This window comes from Elaeis guineensis, chromosome 1, assembly GCF_000442705.2.
Source record: "Elaeis guineensis isolate ETL-2024a chromosome 1, EG11, whole genome shotgun sequence".
Taxonomy (NCBI): domain Eukaryota; kingdom Viridiplantae; phylum Streptophyta; class Magnoliopsida; order Arecales; family Arecaceae; genus Elaeis; species Elaeis guineensis.
Window position 1 is genome coordinate 164,429,016 of NC_025993.2, and position 17,023 is coordinate 164,446,038.

The following is a 17,023-nucleotide window of genomic DNA, read 5'->3' on the forward strand; positions in this document are numbered from 1 at the left end:
TGAATTTTGCTTTGATCATCATGTCATGAGACTAGGAAACTGAAAGAAGCTTGATGAATTTGATGGTCACCATACGAAAGCTTGAGATCCTCTTGCATAGAACCCTTTAACATTTGAATTATAAGATCCACGAGAATATGACATTGCAATCGATTCAATGTAAGATTAGAACGTATAAATTAGATTGGCTTATGGCAATAAAGCTAGACAAATGTGTAATCTCATAGCCACAAGCAACATGACAATGCTTTTCTTGAGTCCAGAAAGATTTTTTGGATTATTGCTTATTGACTTAATGAAATCATGCCATGATGTTTATAGAATATTTTTGACCAATAATAGAAGTTCCATGAAAAGCCCATCTATTGTGAGTGAAACTTCTGAAACTTGACACATGACATCAATTCTAGATAGTCGACTATTGGTAATAGATAATTATAACATTTACTCCATCCTTTTATAAATCATTATCAACTTTAGCTATGTTTTATATATGGCACTACAGCCATACTATATCTATTATATGAGGGAAGAACATATTATTTGAGATTCTATCTTTCAAATTTTGCGACTAGAATATCATTAGTTTCTCTTTTTATGAAATTCTATGAAAAAAATGAAAAAATAAATATCCAATCTATGAATCTTTATTTATTTCTTTGCCTTTAATCTTATCTGCATGATTTCTCCTCGACATCCTAAACAAGTTGGATTCTATTCCTCTAGAAACAATATGTATCCATCTCTCATCCAATCCCAAAATATCTGACTCTTTTTAAAATTTAAAAATAAATAAAAGATATCGCTAATCTTCATCCAATCAACATATTTTATCTCTTTTATTTCTCAATTATTTGAACACATTATTATTATTTTTAACATGCAATACACATGCTTATTGCTAGTGTTGCTGCAAGACTCCGAAGGAAAAAAGATGAGGTCGGTGTTAAATTGAGCTAGAGAGCTGTTAAAGGTCAAATCGATATAGACCACGAATGATCCTATAAAAGAAGTCCTAAAATCGTGAGGTATCCTCTAGTTTAGGATCTTTTGATACTTAAGTCAGTCAGGGCTTTGAGAACAAACAATAAAAAATAAAAAAGTAGAAAGCAAGGAATATAAATTGAAATAGAGAGAATTCAGATTCCCTTCAGTAAGAGAATTAGAAAAAGTTTAGTAAAGTCTGAGCTATGTGAGTGATGACTTAAACTTATCCTCCGGAGAGTACCTTACCTTCCTTTATGTAGAGAAGGTTATTTAGCTGTTAAGCCATAGAGAAAATTCGTTAGGCAGTTAGTAACTGTTTGATTCAGAAAATCTATTTGTTAGACTGTTAGTTTGTTATAATTGAATGACCAGTTATAGTGAGATTGTGGATTATCATTCATCTATATAAAGTATAGCTGTAATATAACTGTAGCATAGCCATAATCCAACTATATTATAGCTGAAAGATAACGAAGTTGAAGCTTTATTAGCTGAGTAAAATCAACTAAGTCTGATGAGATCGGTCAAATCTAATGTCCCCTTACTAGAAAATGAGTAATATATCGGCAGGTCAATAATAACTTGATATGGCTTAAAGCAGTGATGATAAATTTTTAGATCAGCTGATGCAATATGGTGATGTTTCTTCTGCACATCGGCTAAAATCGATATCCCACTAATACGAACTGAGAAGGTCGGAGATTGGTATGAGGCTGATGTCTTTCGATATTGCCATATGTCAGAGATCGACATTCTGATAAGGTCAATTATTTGATCATATCGACCTTCTGATGAGCTCGATCTTTTGATGAGATTGGTATTCTGATGAGCTCGATCTCTTGATGAGATCGACTTTCTGATGAGATCGATCTTCTGATAACATCAGTCTCCTAATGAGCTTGGTCTCTTGATGAAATCAACCTTTTGATGAGGTTGGCTTTCTAATGAGCTCGACTGTCAGCCTTCTGATGAGATCCACAGTCAAAGCTTACATCGATATTCTTATCGATCCAAGAGCTCTTAAGCCCTGAGAATATTGACTGAGGTGATATAATCCCACAATATTTATCCTCCACTTCTGAGTCCGAAGAAGTCACTTCGGACGAAAATAATCTATGAAAAAATTTTCAGCTTATCCAAGATGGCGAATATGTGCTGCTTGATTCTTCAAATGAACCACTACAACTCTTCGGATAAGTTTTCCATACAGATTACTGATGTGTATTAGTCGATGGCTTCTTTTATCTCGAATCCTATCAAGGTTGGCTTTCTTTACCTCAGATCTTGTCGAGGTGACCTAAGATCTCATCGAAAATTTTTGGACGATCTTAGATCCTATCAAAATTAGCTTCTTCCACCTTGGATCTTACCGAGACGATCTCGGGAGGATTTATATATATATATTGATTTGTCCGACCTCACATAGTCCGATCTGGGTTTAATTATCCCATATAGAACTTAAAAATTATTCATAAAAAATATCATTTGACTTCGATTGGATCAATCATGAAACTAATGTGCTCATCATGACAAGTAAATGTCAGAACATTAGAATAATCCGACATTAAGAATTAGATCGGTTAATTAAGAACAAACCGATATTAATGAATCAAATGTATATGATAGAGGTTTTAAGAAGTACCTCTATTTAATGTCAACATGGGTAGACTGGGTTTCTCATATATCAGATGAGTTTTTTTTTTACGATGTCTCTTCTTCTCTTTTAAGGGCATATCGTTTGAGAATTTAAGTCAGAACTTAAGTGTTCTCGAATAGATATATTAATTATTTGTAAGGTTTAATTCAAAGATCGGATGTCTCAGATTAAGTTGTCCTGATTTGGTTGGGATTTTCATAGCTGAAGTTTGACTTTTTCCGACCTTATTTGAACAAACTTAAGTCTTTTCTTGTCCTCCTTTAGTTGGATTTCATGACTTCATTTGGATAATTTTTTGTATATGATCTCGTTTGGATAGATATTATTGCAGTCAAGGGATCAGATGGCTCAGATGGTCGGATTAACTCCACTTTCGCATACATGAGGTATTGTCCGCTTTGGCTCACGACCGTCTTTAGACTTCAGTGGACCTTAGGTTTCAATAAACCTTGGTCATTTGGAGCTTTACGATTTTATCCTTTAACATAGGGAGAGAAAATTCTAAACCATATAAGTCATACTCCCTCTTGACTCACAACCAATGTGGGACTAAAGATGCCATCTTTGTCTTTTTAGGGAAGGACTCTTAGCTGCCCTTCGATCTCCATTGAGATCTAAAATTGTGTTAATGATCCCAGCAGTAGGCTGATTGTTACGGATTGGTTGTTGACTATGTTGAGATAGAATTTCTTAAAGAATTGCCGCTTGTTGCTGCTCTATGGTACATTGAAGCTATTATACTACAGCAGTAAGAGTTTAGATTTATTGAACTAGAATATTAAATTATTACGGATCTATCACAACTAGAGATGGGACTGCTTCTGATATGCACGTCTCTCGGAGAAGGTGGTGAAGGCACAGAATTATTTTGTGCTCTCTGACTTATCATTTTTCATAAAATTTTGGGCAAAGCTCTTCCTCTAGCGCCAATCCGTTGTTGCAAGGCTCCGAAGAAAAAAAAATGAGCTCGATGTTGAACCAAGCTGGAGAGCTGCTAAGGATCAAATCAATGTAGACCACGAATGATCCTACTAAAGAAGTTTTAAAATCATAGGACACTCTTTGATTTAAGACTCTCTGATGCTTAAGTCAGCCGGAACTTTGAGAACAAATAATGAAAAATAGAAAAGTAGAGAGTAAGGAGTGTAAATTAGAATAGAAAAATTTAGATTTTTTTTAGTGGAGAAATTAAAAAGATTTTAGCAGAGTCTTGACTTTGTGAGTTATGACTTAGACTTATCCTCCAGAGAGTATCCTATCTCTCTTTTATATAGAGGATGTTATTTAGCTATTAAGCCATAAAGAGAGTTTGTTAGGCGGTTAGTAAGTGCTTGATATAGAGGATCTATTTGTTAGGCTGTTAGTTGGTTATAACATAATGGCCAGCTGTAAGAAGATTGTGGGTTATCATTCACCCACATGGAGTATAGCTGTAATATAGCTGTAGTATAGCCATAATCCAACTGTAATATAGCTGGAAGATAACTAATGAAGCTTTACTGGCTAAGTGAAATCAGCTAAGTCCGATGGGATCGGTCAAGTCTGATGTCCCCTTATTGGGAATTGAGTAATATATCGATAGGTCGGTAATAACCTGATCCGGCTTAAGCAGTGATGGTGAATTTTTAGATCAGCTGATATAATATGGTGATGTTTTTCCTACAGATCGGCTAAAATCGATATTCCGCTAATACAAACTAAACAGGTCAGAGATTGGTATGAGGCTAATATCTTTCGATATTGCTATGTGTCAGAGATTGATATCCTAATTAGGTCAGCCATCTGATCACGTTGGCCTTCTAATGAGCTCGGCCTCCTGAAGAGCTTGATTTTTTGATGAGCTCGACCTCTTGATGAGGTTGGCATTTTGATGAGCTCAACCTCATTAGTTTCTGATGAGATTGGTCTTTTGATAACGTCGATCTCCTGATGAGCTCGATCTCTTGATAAAATCAGTCTTCCGATGAAGTCGGCCTTCTGATGAACTCGACTGTCGACCTTCCAATGAGATCGATCTTCTGATGAGGTTTACAATTCAAGCTCATATTGGTATTCTTATCAATCCAAAAGCTCCTGAATCTCGAGGATATTGACTGAGGTGATATAACCCTACAACAGCTAATTTCATTAAAAATGCCCAAATGGTAATAATATATTTGACTTTTTTTCAAAAAAGAAAAAAAATAATGACTCAATGAAGCGTATCATTTTGGTGATCATATAAGAATGTTCCTAAATATAGATTTAAATAATTTATTTTCGAACCTCTGAAAAGTGACATGATAGTTTTATTTCTCTACCACTACAAAAATAATTGAGTAAATTATAAAAACGTTTCAGAGATATAAATTACACTTGCATCTAGTAATTTGAAAAATCTACCATTACACCATTGATGTTTATTTTTAACCTATACTTTAACCTATGCCGTTAGTCAAAAAATTAATATTAAATAAAATTCAAGTGGCACGTCACAATAAATTTATAAAATAATAAAAGTAATCCTGAATAACAAAATGGCCAAATTGAAGTTGAAAACTCTCCTTCATTTTTCTTCTTCTGGGAAAAGATGCCTTTCGCTCTCGTCGAGCTGCTCTGCCAGCTCTCCATCCATGGCAGCCATTGCTCGCGTCGAGATCGGCAAACGTGAGTTTTTGAGGAGCCTTCTCGAATGTGGTGAGGTTGATGCTCAAAGCCTCCTTCGTGGCTATCAGGTTCAAGTTTGGAGTTGGCAGTGCCAGAGTGAGATCAACTGTTATTGACGTAGAAATCTCATGAGCTGTTTTTGCTTTCTTTCTTCCGCCTCTTCCTCTTTCTGGTCTCCACCGCAATAATAATGAGACCAGTACAGAAGAGGGATAAAAGCAATACCATCGGCACACTCCCAGTGAGGGAGGCCTGCTGGCGGCGAGACTTCGATGCTGGCCGCTCAAGTTGGCATTTGCACTCCCTTCACAAGATGGTAGAGGGAAGCCACAGAGGTCGGAATTGTTCCCATACTTGTACCGCGGGATTGTGGCCAATTACCCCAGCTCAGGGATGGTTCCGTTGAGCCCGTTGTTGGAGAGATCGATATCGGAATGCATGGAGAGGCCAGAGAAGGACAATGGGATCGACCGTTGGAGAGCATTATGAGAAAGATCCAAGACACCAACGTAGTGCAAGTTCAGAGGCTGTTTCTAGAACAAGATTAGGTTTCAGCATTTTGAATACAGAACTAAAATTTTTCAACAGGGCGTTTTATATTTATACAGATTTTAGAATTTGGAAGAAATGCAGAGTTCATTAGATGTTCGTGAAGCGCACATAAAAATAACACCAAAAAAAAAAAAAGCTAAAATATCTAAATTTTACATCCACTCTTCATACAAAAGACGCAATAAATGAAAACAGAATTTCCCAATCTCAAAAAAAAAAAAAAAGAAAAAAAGAAGAGAGAGAGAGAGAGAGAGACCAGAACTAACATCAAGGCATGAAAATGTTATAATTGGTATTTGATACATGAGGAAAATTTGTATGAATGGTCCGTAAAATAACTGAATAATTCAATTGCCTTTAAATGGTTTGTATGAATTAGAGCGGGGGGTCTTTGCATAGCAAGATTTTAAAAAATATCCAGAAAGTATGAACCTCAATTATTTTTTTTAACACCGGAATGTGAGATTTAAGCCATAAAGGATTTTTTTTTTTTTTTTTTTTTTTTTTTTTTTTTTGGTGGGTGGGGTGGGGGGGAACAAGACCTCACCATCCTAAGAAATCTGCACCAACTCAATTGGTAGGATAAGCTTGATCTCTTGCCTTTTGCACCGACTCAATGGATGAATTTCTTTGACAGGTCTAGAGATAAACTGATTTATTCCAACGAAACGTAAGTAGCAGCATTTTGTAATGGTTCTGCATGTTTCAAAATCAGTCCCACTTGTTTAAATTTTCATCACATTATGATGAGCATCAACAGAAGCATGGTTAGATCAAATCTTTTCACTAAAAAGCAGATCTGCACAGGAAGAAGGGAAAAATAGCCAGTTGATCCTAAGATCCAGCTTTGCCGAAGTGTCATTACAGCTTTGCAAACCTGCCACCGGCCTTAATAGCATCATCCCTAATATCATTAGCCAGAGCCTGCCAGTTTCTCAAATCACCTATGTTTGAATAGGCATGTCTCTTCTTTCTGACTTAGAAATGCATGCAGGCATCCCTTGAAGCGGGGATAGTTGAAACGTTACAGGTACAAATATCACGTCGTTATCATAATACCTACTCCTCCTGACAATATTTCTCTCGGCAATATTAAGAAGCCACCATCTAAGAACGAGCACTGCATTAATTTGATCATACATCACTTCCAGAGCCATTCTCCAACCTATCATCATCGCATGTTGAAGTGCCTGAGGAATCAAAATGCCCTCCACCAGCTGGGAAAATCGGACATGGCTGGTGGAACTCTGAGCCAGAACTTGATTCAAGTATGTGATGAGCAAGCACCAGCTCCGTCTTCCCATTTCCTGGACCACTGGCTCCCCGCTGCCTCTTGATTGGCCTCTCGCGCCTCGGGCTCTCAGGAGAGCCGGCACGGCAGCTGGAGTCAGGAGTCAGAGGCTCACGGCGGGAAGAGAAGGAATCATCACGGGAGAGGCTCTTGAAGAGCCCGCCTGTGCCTCCATGGTCCCCACTAGCAGCCTTGTCTTGGAGTGGGGACTCTGAGGTTGGGGCAGGGGTTGAGGGGTCAGTCTTGTCGGAGTCTAAGCAGTGGTCGCCTGAGATAGGGGCCGGAATGCTCACACCTGGTGTTTCCGCCAGCACGCCACTGAGCCGCTGTTGTTCTTCAATGATCTTCTTCAGATACTTCCCTTGGGCTTCTATCCTCAGCTGCAGCTGCCTTTGTACCTGTCAAAAGCTTTAAAACTAAGATCATGTATAACTCCACTTTATCAAAGCATGTTACTCCAATTTGCAGATTATCATCATGGCATTTTGGGTGTTTTTGGTTCCCAAATAAATTTAGTCTGAATAATGTCATGCCCTTTTCCAACTATTTGGAGATGTTTTGATGCATCTCCTTTTGCTGATGTCGTCAAATTTTTGAAGGGGAATAAAGGAAAAAGCAACCGATATACCTACACATGCAAATGCATGAAGAAGCATCAACGAAGGGAAAAAGGTGACATCAGCAACAATGCACAGAATCAAATCTATAAATCTAGTGCACAAGGCTCCCATCACTGTGGGGTCCAGGGAGGGTAATATGCACGGAGTTTTATCCTCATGTGCGGAGAGACTATTCTATGTTTTGAACCCATGACCTCCATGTTACAATGGAGCGCTGTTGCACCTAAGTTCACCCTCATAGAATCTAATCTATTGGTGCAGAAAAATATATTAATTAAAGTGTGAATAATGCCAGCTTATGAAATTCATGAGCACCAAACAATTTGAAGAAAATTTTGATTGTTCATTATAAGTTGGAGCTTTATTAACATGCAGGAAATGTTTCTGACTACACTTCTACCTGGGATACATAATAAGGCTAGTCCAATGTTGCCACTTGCAAATTATACAACAAATATGTTACACATGCATCATAACGGTTGTTCGTGACATCTGATCCAGACCAACCGATCAACCAACCACATTATAAACTTATAATCAAAGTAGAAGTTCTGCAGCACAGATGTCCTTAACTGCTATTTGACCGTTTACCAAAGATAAAACAAGAGCATCAGAAAACTTTAATGTGCAGAAGGTAATTCTGTTCCTAACAGTTTCTGTTCAAGGGCACAAGCATCATTTGGTCAAGTGATCCAGCATACGATGATAATGCACATTATGTATGGTGGTATTTCAATAGAATTGCAAACATACTGGACACTTTGTCCATTGTTAGTTGTGCATGGTTTTAACTTTAATGGTTGATAATTCATATTATTAATTATTTTTTCTTAAATGAAGTGTCTTTTTTAACTGATAATGAGGGAATCTACCAACAGAGGGAATCTACCACATTAAAAAAAGTGGTTCTACAAATAGAATACATCCTGTTCATCCTTTCTTCAATGGAGACATTCTATTTACAATATTTATGCTAGGAAGGCTATTGATATTTCAATTTCTTTACAGCCTGGATCAATTAAAAATAGCAATACAAAGCAATCAAATGAATTGGTCTTTTTATTTTAGGTATAATTGGCGGGATCTTACTACAATCTATACACAAACATTCGTGACCACCTGAGAAGAAAAGTTTCCTACATTATCAAACTATAGGTCTGTTTATTTGTGAAATAGTAAGTGATGCCTTGGCCTCAACATTGTCATTCCTGACTAGATGATATACGGTGGTGGGTGAAACATTGAAATAATAGGGCTGTGCTGCTATTTTTAGTCCAGCTTGAAGGTGGGGCCTAGTAGGTACGCAAGTACATCAGGATTCTTTTTGGCTTTGGATTCAGTTTATGCACTCATTGCAGCTAAGTCAAATGCATTAGCATGCACACACTCTCAGAAAAGGGAAGCAAGCAAGGAAAGAAATGAAAAAGAATGAAAGATGCATGCAGCTGTGTGAATCTTGTTCACCATCTTCTTCTTGTTTTTTTTTTTCCTTTTTCGTCATACATGACATTTCTCTAAAATATTGAGCATCGTTAATGGAACAGCAAGCAAGTTGATGAAACAATCTTGATCTAGGATTTGTGGGAGGCAGTTTTCTTGCTTTTGTTGATCTTGATGAATTGCTCAACTGCTTGATTTGTTACATTAGTTTATCATGCGTGCTGTGCAAGCACTTAATTTTCTCATCAAGATTAGCAGAGGACTGGTTGTTACTTGTGGCAATGTACACAGGTGGCAAGGTTTTAAATCCCATGGATGGGGCTGTTCTGGTTTGCCCATGGAAAAAGATGTATCGCCGTCTAATGCAATGCATCAAGCCATTATTTTATTTTATTTTATTCATCAAATTATCATTTTTTTTTATTTTGTTTGTGGTGTTTGATTCGATCTAACTCAATTATTTTGAAAAAGCTTGGATAGGTTGACCCACACCCGAACCAAATCTTTTTATTTATTTTTAGCCAAACAAGGATGCCAATCTAGATTTGTGAGGATCAAATGATTCTCCAACAGATTTATCTTTTATTAGAGACGAGAGAAAGAAAAGAAAAAAAAAAAGGAGAAAGTGGAAAAAAGAGAGGAAAGAGAAAAGAGGAAAGAAAAAATGACACTTTTGGACCGATCAAAAAGAAAAAATAGAAAAGATAGAAAGAAGAAAAAAAGGGGAAAGAGAAAAAAAAAGAGAAGAGAGAAAAAAAATGGCATTTTTGGACCAATGAAAAAGGAAAAAAGAAAGAAAAAAGAAAGAAGGTTACAAATATTCGCCCTTAGGTCTTAGGAAGGGGAGAAAAAAAAAGAGACTTCACAAAAATCCTAAATCCTCCTCTTTCTACATATAGCTTTCCCTCTATCTTCTAATTCATGGTCGCCTCTTCCTCACGCTCGGATGGGTCTCTCCTTCCTCTCCACTTCTGGATCCTCTTGTCTTTGATCCTTTCCGTGCTAGAGTTTGTCCACCACAATGCCGCTAACCTTGATGGTCGTAGATACCCCACGTCTGGTGAACTGGTTGCAATCTTGAATCTCGCCGACCTTTGCCTTCTCATCAAAGATAATTGACATGTCACGTAATCACCGTAACATATTATCTTTTTAACCTTCCATCAAAATCTATCCACTTTCTTTTAATAATTAGGCCTGAAAAGATTCGATTCCTGAATGTTTCTTTGGGACTATTATGTGTAGTTGGTGTTGGTGTATTGAACTCAATTGTTGATCTTTCACTTTTAGTTCTCATGGTTGCTATTAATCTAAATCTAGATTATATTGCAGCTGAAATCTACTTTATTTCCTGCGCTAGGCTCTTAAGTTCAACTTAAAAAATCTTATTAAATTTAGCTTCAAAATCTAGAATTGCATTTTGTCCTTTAAAGCCCTCTTCCCACTATACTGCGATAATAAAGTGGCTGCAGCATTGCGGCACTTGCGGCTACATTACTGTCTCGCCCCATTTCAACACTAGGGATGGAGGATGTCCTAAGAATGGGAGATGTCCCAAGATATACCGATTGGGATGCTAGGATAATGATGGAATGGTCTTGTCTCAAACTAGTGGCGATAGCCTGTTCCCTTCCCCTGGGATGCCCTACTAGGATTTAATACCATGTCGGTCAAAGAGAAAAAATACAGAATCAAAGGAACAAAAAGGTAGAATAGGACAACGCATGTCTATTTGCCTCTCCAATGGTTAAGTAACACTAAGAAAGAAGTTAGGGCATTCTAAAATCAACAAACCACTATAATTCTTAGAACCACACACTCGACCTCTTTGACATAAAACTATCATAGATTATTATTTTTCTTGAAAGTAAAATTGCCAGGCATCCAATAGGTATTTCCTTGTTCAAGAAAATTTAGGTCTGGCATGGCTGTTCTACGCCAATATAAAAAGTACACAACAAGCATAGTGGACAGATGCCAGCATTCATTAGTTCATTTTAGTAGAATGCAAACATTAACAACTGAAATCTTATTATGCTCCACTCCTTGTGTAACTTATGCATTTGTGGTGGATATTCATAGGCGTACCATATATAATTCTTGCTCATTAGTATGCTTATCATCCAAATCATTGTGGTTAAAATATCTCACTTGAATGGGTTTCTCTTATGGCTTGATCTTGAAAATCATTAGAGGATCTGCCTTTACTGATATCACAATATCCTTTTCATGGACTTCGTCTCACTATAGCCTTTTGATTAAGCTTAGACTGCAACCTCAGTAACTCATGTTTACCAAGCTCGGCTATCACACAATTATTGGAATCACATAAAGTTGAATCATCATATCATATTTACTAGAACATAATGGTTAACTTACCTCTAGTTGTTCGTGTAGCCGTTTTTGCACCTCCATTTGCAACTTAAGTGCTTCAGTAATTTGTATCCCTCTGACACCAAAAATTTAAAATTAAATGAAAGAGTTTCATCTTGATTGCATATCCATTATTTGATTAACAATATGCATGAAGACTAACTTGAGAAGAGCAAGATGGAGAAAACAACAAAGCCAAACACTATAAACAATCAGTTTTGTTATTAAGTCTATGATGACGGAAAAGAAAAAGGGAGCAGACAAACATTTTGATAATCATATCTACAGAGAAACAAATAGCACGGACACAGTTCCCCTCTGTCCTGTTATCAATTATGACCATTATCTCCAAAAAGAAGGGTCATAGTTATGAAGGCTAAAAAAACTGATACTATTTAATAGATCGTAAATTCTAGATTTAAATGTGAGTGGCATGAACAAGAAGCGAGGAATTAGTTAAAGATAAAACTGGAGTCATTTAGAAGTGAGCATCAAACAGTGGGTATTTGTGCCTAGGCCAAGGTTCCCGCAACAAAGTTGATAACAAAAACTAGTTTTAATGAGGTGAAATTCGAGTTATCTTTGAAAAGTGAAAAAATTATCAGCACCAGCATGGTTTATTTTCCATATTAATTTGTGCAACAAAAGAACAAATACTTTATACTTACGAGGAGTTTTCAAGGCCTGAAAGTAGGTCCTCAGGATCTTTCTTTTCGGCCTTTGAACCTACATGAATGGAAACCCTGTTAGATTTGAACCGTATAATGGAGATCAAAGATTCAGCCTTTCAGGTCCTTGTTTTCATATAAACAAATAGCTTTCCTGATCAAAAAAATTAGAGACAAAGCTTATCAAACCTTCTAGAAGGCTACCTTGTAACCTACCATCAGATGAAGATTCAGGAATATATTTTGCAAGCCGATATTTCTGGATGCATCACAAATATAGAATCAGGAAAAGCAAAAATAACTAATGGAGAAGAAAAGCCATCGATGCAAAATACCTGCAAATGACTTTTGACATGGTATATGGTTAACCCTGGTACACCCATTATTCTGAGTACACCTTTAGGAGTGGCTCCTGTCATAGTGTAAAGCAATTAAATGACCACGTTAAAATTGACAAGGTTATCACATATTAACTAGGTAAATGGAGTCTCAAGTTTTACCAGATAAACCAAGCTGTGCATCCATCAAAACATTTTAAACTTAATTGGCTCATTTCATAGATGATTGAGTCTTGGTTTACTATTTTGATTCTCCAAGGACTACATATGTGTTTATGTATGTATGTGTACATACTTGGATACATATGCACATACGTATCTACATACATGCATACATATGCATGTACAGTACATACATACTTGCATACATACATACATTATACATATGTACCTACACGTACAAACATACATACAAACATATATGTGCATGCATGCATACATACATACATATGTGCATGCATGCATACATACAAATACACACACACACAAACATATATAGACACACATATGTACGTATGTATATACACATATATACTTATATACATACATACATACATAACTAGTTTCCTTGGCAGAAATAATGAAATTATGAAATCCTTAAACGGCTAAAAGTTATGTAGTCCTGATATCTTAGGATTTAAATGAATAAAATGATCACTCAAATTGATGCAAAATATGAGAATACAGGGATGGAGTCAAATAGTTGAAACAAGCAATTTGAGCTGGTAAGATTGCAAAAACAAAGCACTAACTGTCAGGTCCTCCAAGTTGCGTTACAGCATCAACAAAGCGTTCATGAAGGTCATGTGTCCATCGCAACCGCTGCCTTGAGGCCAGATTAGGGTTATTTGGGTTGGTCCCTCCACTTCCCGGGCCCATACTGTGGCCAGTTAACTCTAATGGCTGGTCACGAGCTAGTGGATTGTTGTGAGCCGAGCCTAAATTGGAGATGGCTTTTGGTTGATACATTTATCATATCTGTGAAAACAATGACAGAAACTTATATCAGCTAAACATAAAACACTGAACGATTTGGCAGAATGTACAGAGATAAATACCAAATCACAGATATTGATAACCATATAGATCAGATATATAACAAGAGGCAAAAGTAGACTCCCACAGTCAAATCACAGATAACATTAAATCTGACAAAGATACAAAAAGACCATCTCAGGCATCTTTTATTTTATTTCATAAAATAAAAAGCAAACAGGGAAATGATACATAAAATCAACCTGGCTAGAAGTATGAGGACAGATTACATTAATCCTTCTGCATTTACTACAAGAACAAGAGTAACCAACAAGAAACTGCTGTTATTGAAAGATTCTCTTATAACTATCTGTAAATACCAAAACAAGATTATTTATAAATACATTAAACAGATGCATCAGAAACAAGCAGTCGCACATTAATTGGTGAATTTGTATTTATAAACACTTGAGATGCACAAGCTGAATTAGCGTTTGGAACCAATGGAATATTCCATGTGTCACATAGAATAATCTGAAACAAGAAATTGGAGGAAATTTTAACTTTTAGAAATTTCTAATATGATTTATCTATGATAAGAACGTTGGAGAGCTCATATGCATTCATTAAGTCCCAATTTTTTCAACTTCCACTTTCTTCAGTCTTTCATTATAAATGAAGCTTGCACCTTTTTTCTTTTTATTTTTTAATTATATAGTTAAATTATATAAGTCAAGCCATGTCCAACTAAAACTGAGGTGAATGCTTAAGTGACAGGAGGCTGCAATCTCGCATTAAAAGACTCGACTTTCCTTGTCAGTAAGGTATTACTATGATAGTCCTTCCAACATCTCTTAGATCCAAGGCATTTTGAGGAAAATTTATCAAAACAACCAAACTTCGAGGTTTAATTTCCCATAACCAAACCACACTTGTAGAGCCATTGCTGACAAGAGATGACTTTCTCCAACTTTGTCAAGCTGGTGGCCGTTCGCCATTGCAAATAATATAAAATCAAAAAATGTTATGCTGCTTCTGCACAAAACTTCCCCCAAAGCTACTCAAATAATTTTTATGATACGACCATCTGAAGAGACCTTAAATCTTAAAGAAGGGGATGTCATCTTAAAACTGCAGTCTTCCAAGGTGATCTTAAGGCCCTAGTGGTGCTTAACATAAAACAAGCTTTACCAAACTGACAGTTCCAATCAAACTACTGCCTTTTGATTTCGGTAGGGAAACTCAGTTTGTATCAGCAAATCTATTTTTCATTATATAAAAACAAAAGCAACTCACGAGGTAGGAACTACAGTGCTATTCATGCATCTAAGCAGCTTAACCAGTTTTCCACAAATGTCTAGCCAGCCAATATATTGTTCTGTCATCCAGTTGACAGTCACGGTTCTTTAATTAGTTCTTGTAAATCAAATGAGGCTTAAAATCCTCACACTGTGACAAAGATCTGGCTAATTCTATAGTGAATTAACTGAAATTGATGAGGTGTTTACCAAGAAACAAAAAGACCCAAAAAGTAAGGCTTTTATTGATCATCTTAGATGCTTAAGAAATACAACTCCAAATAATTTTATTTTCCATTGTTCAAGCAATTTGTTCAGCCATCCTGAATCCAGTGGAGGATGTCAAAAGTTTTCTTAACCACTCCCTAGGCCATATTAACTGAAATTGATGAGGTGTTTACCAAGAAACAAAAAGACCCAAAAAGTAAGGCTTTTATTGATCATCTTAGATGCTTAAGAAATACAACTCCAAATAATTTTATTTTCCATTGTTCAAGCAATTTGTTCAGCCATCCTGAATCCAGTGGAGGATGTCAAAAGTTTTCTTAACCACTCCCTAGGCCATATCTTTCCAAAGTTTGGAAAACTTTTTGGTGTTTACTGCCAGCTTTTGAAAAGGAAATATTTTTATTTTAACATGAACAAGAATTTGCTACCCTTTAAAATCTTGCAGCTCGTAACTTTATCTGAGTTTGCCAGAAACAATCAAAACTTTTGAGAGTAGAAAGCTCCTGAAAGGGCATGTACCCTACATATGTTGTTATCACGAGTACCCTAAGTTTAATACTTTAAGGTCCAATTATTTCAAAATATCAGCCGATGTCTTCAGCTAGTCTTGCATTCTATTGCTTGCCCTCCTCAATTGCGTCACCAAAATCAACATATGAACGTGCAAGAAATTCAGTTGTAGAATATGACAACCAAGAAAAACATAGACTGGCTATGGAGACAAAGGAAAAGAACCCGAGTACAAGAACAGCTACTGGATCAGTGACTATCAATTAACTGTTCTTTACTAGCAAAGACCACCAACCAGCAAATCACCAAAAAAAAAGGTGAGAAAAAAAATCAACATCACCTGAAAGCACCCTTAGTTAGATTTCAACTTTAAAAAAATAATTTGAGTGCCGGAGGTTAGCGCTTAAAGGGAGATCCTTCACAGAAATCTAAGAGAAACCTAATGAAAACAGTTACTCCTTAGCTTCTGCTACGCCCTTCACTTCAATGCCTTCAAGGGTTTTCTCATCCGTTAATAGAAAGTGATGGGAGGATGGGTGCTACTCCTCTGATATCCCTTTTTCTCAAGAATTAGGTTTGGAGCCACAATCATTTCCCAAATCTATCGAATCAGAACTCAAGATTCCAGGAGAGAAATTAAAAAAAATCCAGGAAGGACCAAGAAAAAGGAAGTACCTGAAAATAGAAACCTACAACTGTTCCAGGTTTCGGGGGAAAACAACATTGAAAACCACTTTTCTCACATTAAATCTCAAACGCCATCAAATTTTTCCGACAAAACAACACAAAGCCACTGATCAAACGCCCTCAATCCAACCCAAATGGCAAAAGAAACCATCAAATCCACACGGAACAAGAAGAAAGCGAAAAGATTGATACCCAGATCGGAAAACCGCATAAGTCGTCGGAATTGGGAGTCCCGGAGGTATCAAAAGTCACTGATTCCAGAGGCTCTACTGCCACGGAGAACTCAATTGACTGGCAAAAAAAAGGGCAGAATTAAACAGATAACCATTAGATCCGGTAGTTACCAGCAACAATAATCAGATCTTTTTTGTAAGATTCAAGAAATTATTGAGAAAACTTACGGGGGTTTTGGGGGGGGGGGGACTTTTCTTACGGGCTCGGAGATTCGTCGGTCCTCGGCCAATCATAGAGAGATGGGGTCGAAATGTCGAATTGGCGTCGCTTTCAATCTTATAGGCCTGCCCGCAGGCTGGTCCTGGGGCTGCCCACTCTTCGGACACGGGCCCCCACTCGCCTCTCCTTCTAATTGGCCTCGAATAGGGTACGTGGCACTTTTCAATTGGCTTCAGTCTTTGATTTTTGACTCGGGTGGCTTGATATACACGCAGTGAGGAACCTCTGATGTCTTGCCGCGTGTGCTATTTGAAGCTGGGCTATCCGTTGAAATTTCGAATTGTTTGGGACGGCAGCCGA

General features: G+C 36.9%; 1 protein-coding gene across 3 annotated transcripts; it reads right to left on the reverse strand.

Moving 5' to 3' along the window:
* Positions 1-6,656: 6,656 nt before the first annotated feature.
* On the reverse strand, positions 6,657-16,754 carry LOC105060477 (myb family transcription factor PHL7). Of its 3 annotated transcripts, none has more exons than XM_010944193.4 (8): positions 16,672-16,754; positions 16,463-16,561; positions 13,325-13,550; positions 12,570-12,646; positions 12,439-12,493; positions 12,235-12,292; positions 11,573-11,642; positions 6,657-7,531 (listed from the first exon to the last, which is right to left on the reverse strand). In XM_010944193.4, the coding sequence occupies exons 3-8, from the start codon at positions 13,539-13,541 to the stop codon at positions 6,977-6,979; spliced, it is 1,032 nt and encodes a 343-aa protein (XP_010942495.1). In that variant the 5' UTR covers positions 13,542-13,550; positions 16,463-16,561; positions 16,672-16,754; the 3' UTR covers positions 6,657-6,976. The 3 variants fall into 3 exon arrangements, with proteins under 3 accessions (XP_010942495.1, XP_010942496.1, XP_029116387.1); XM_010944194.4 differs by having other exon boundaries at positions 12,451-12,493; positions 16,672-16,715; XM_029260554.2 differs by lacking the exons at positions 16,463-16,561; positions 16,672-16,754 and adding an exon at positions 16,259-16,394.
* Between the last annotated feature and the right edge of the window lie 269 nt (positions 16,755-17,023).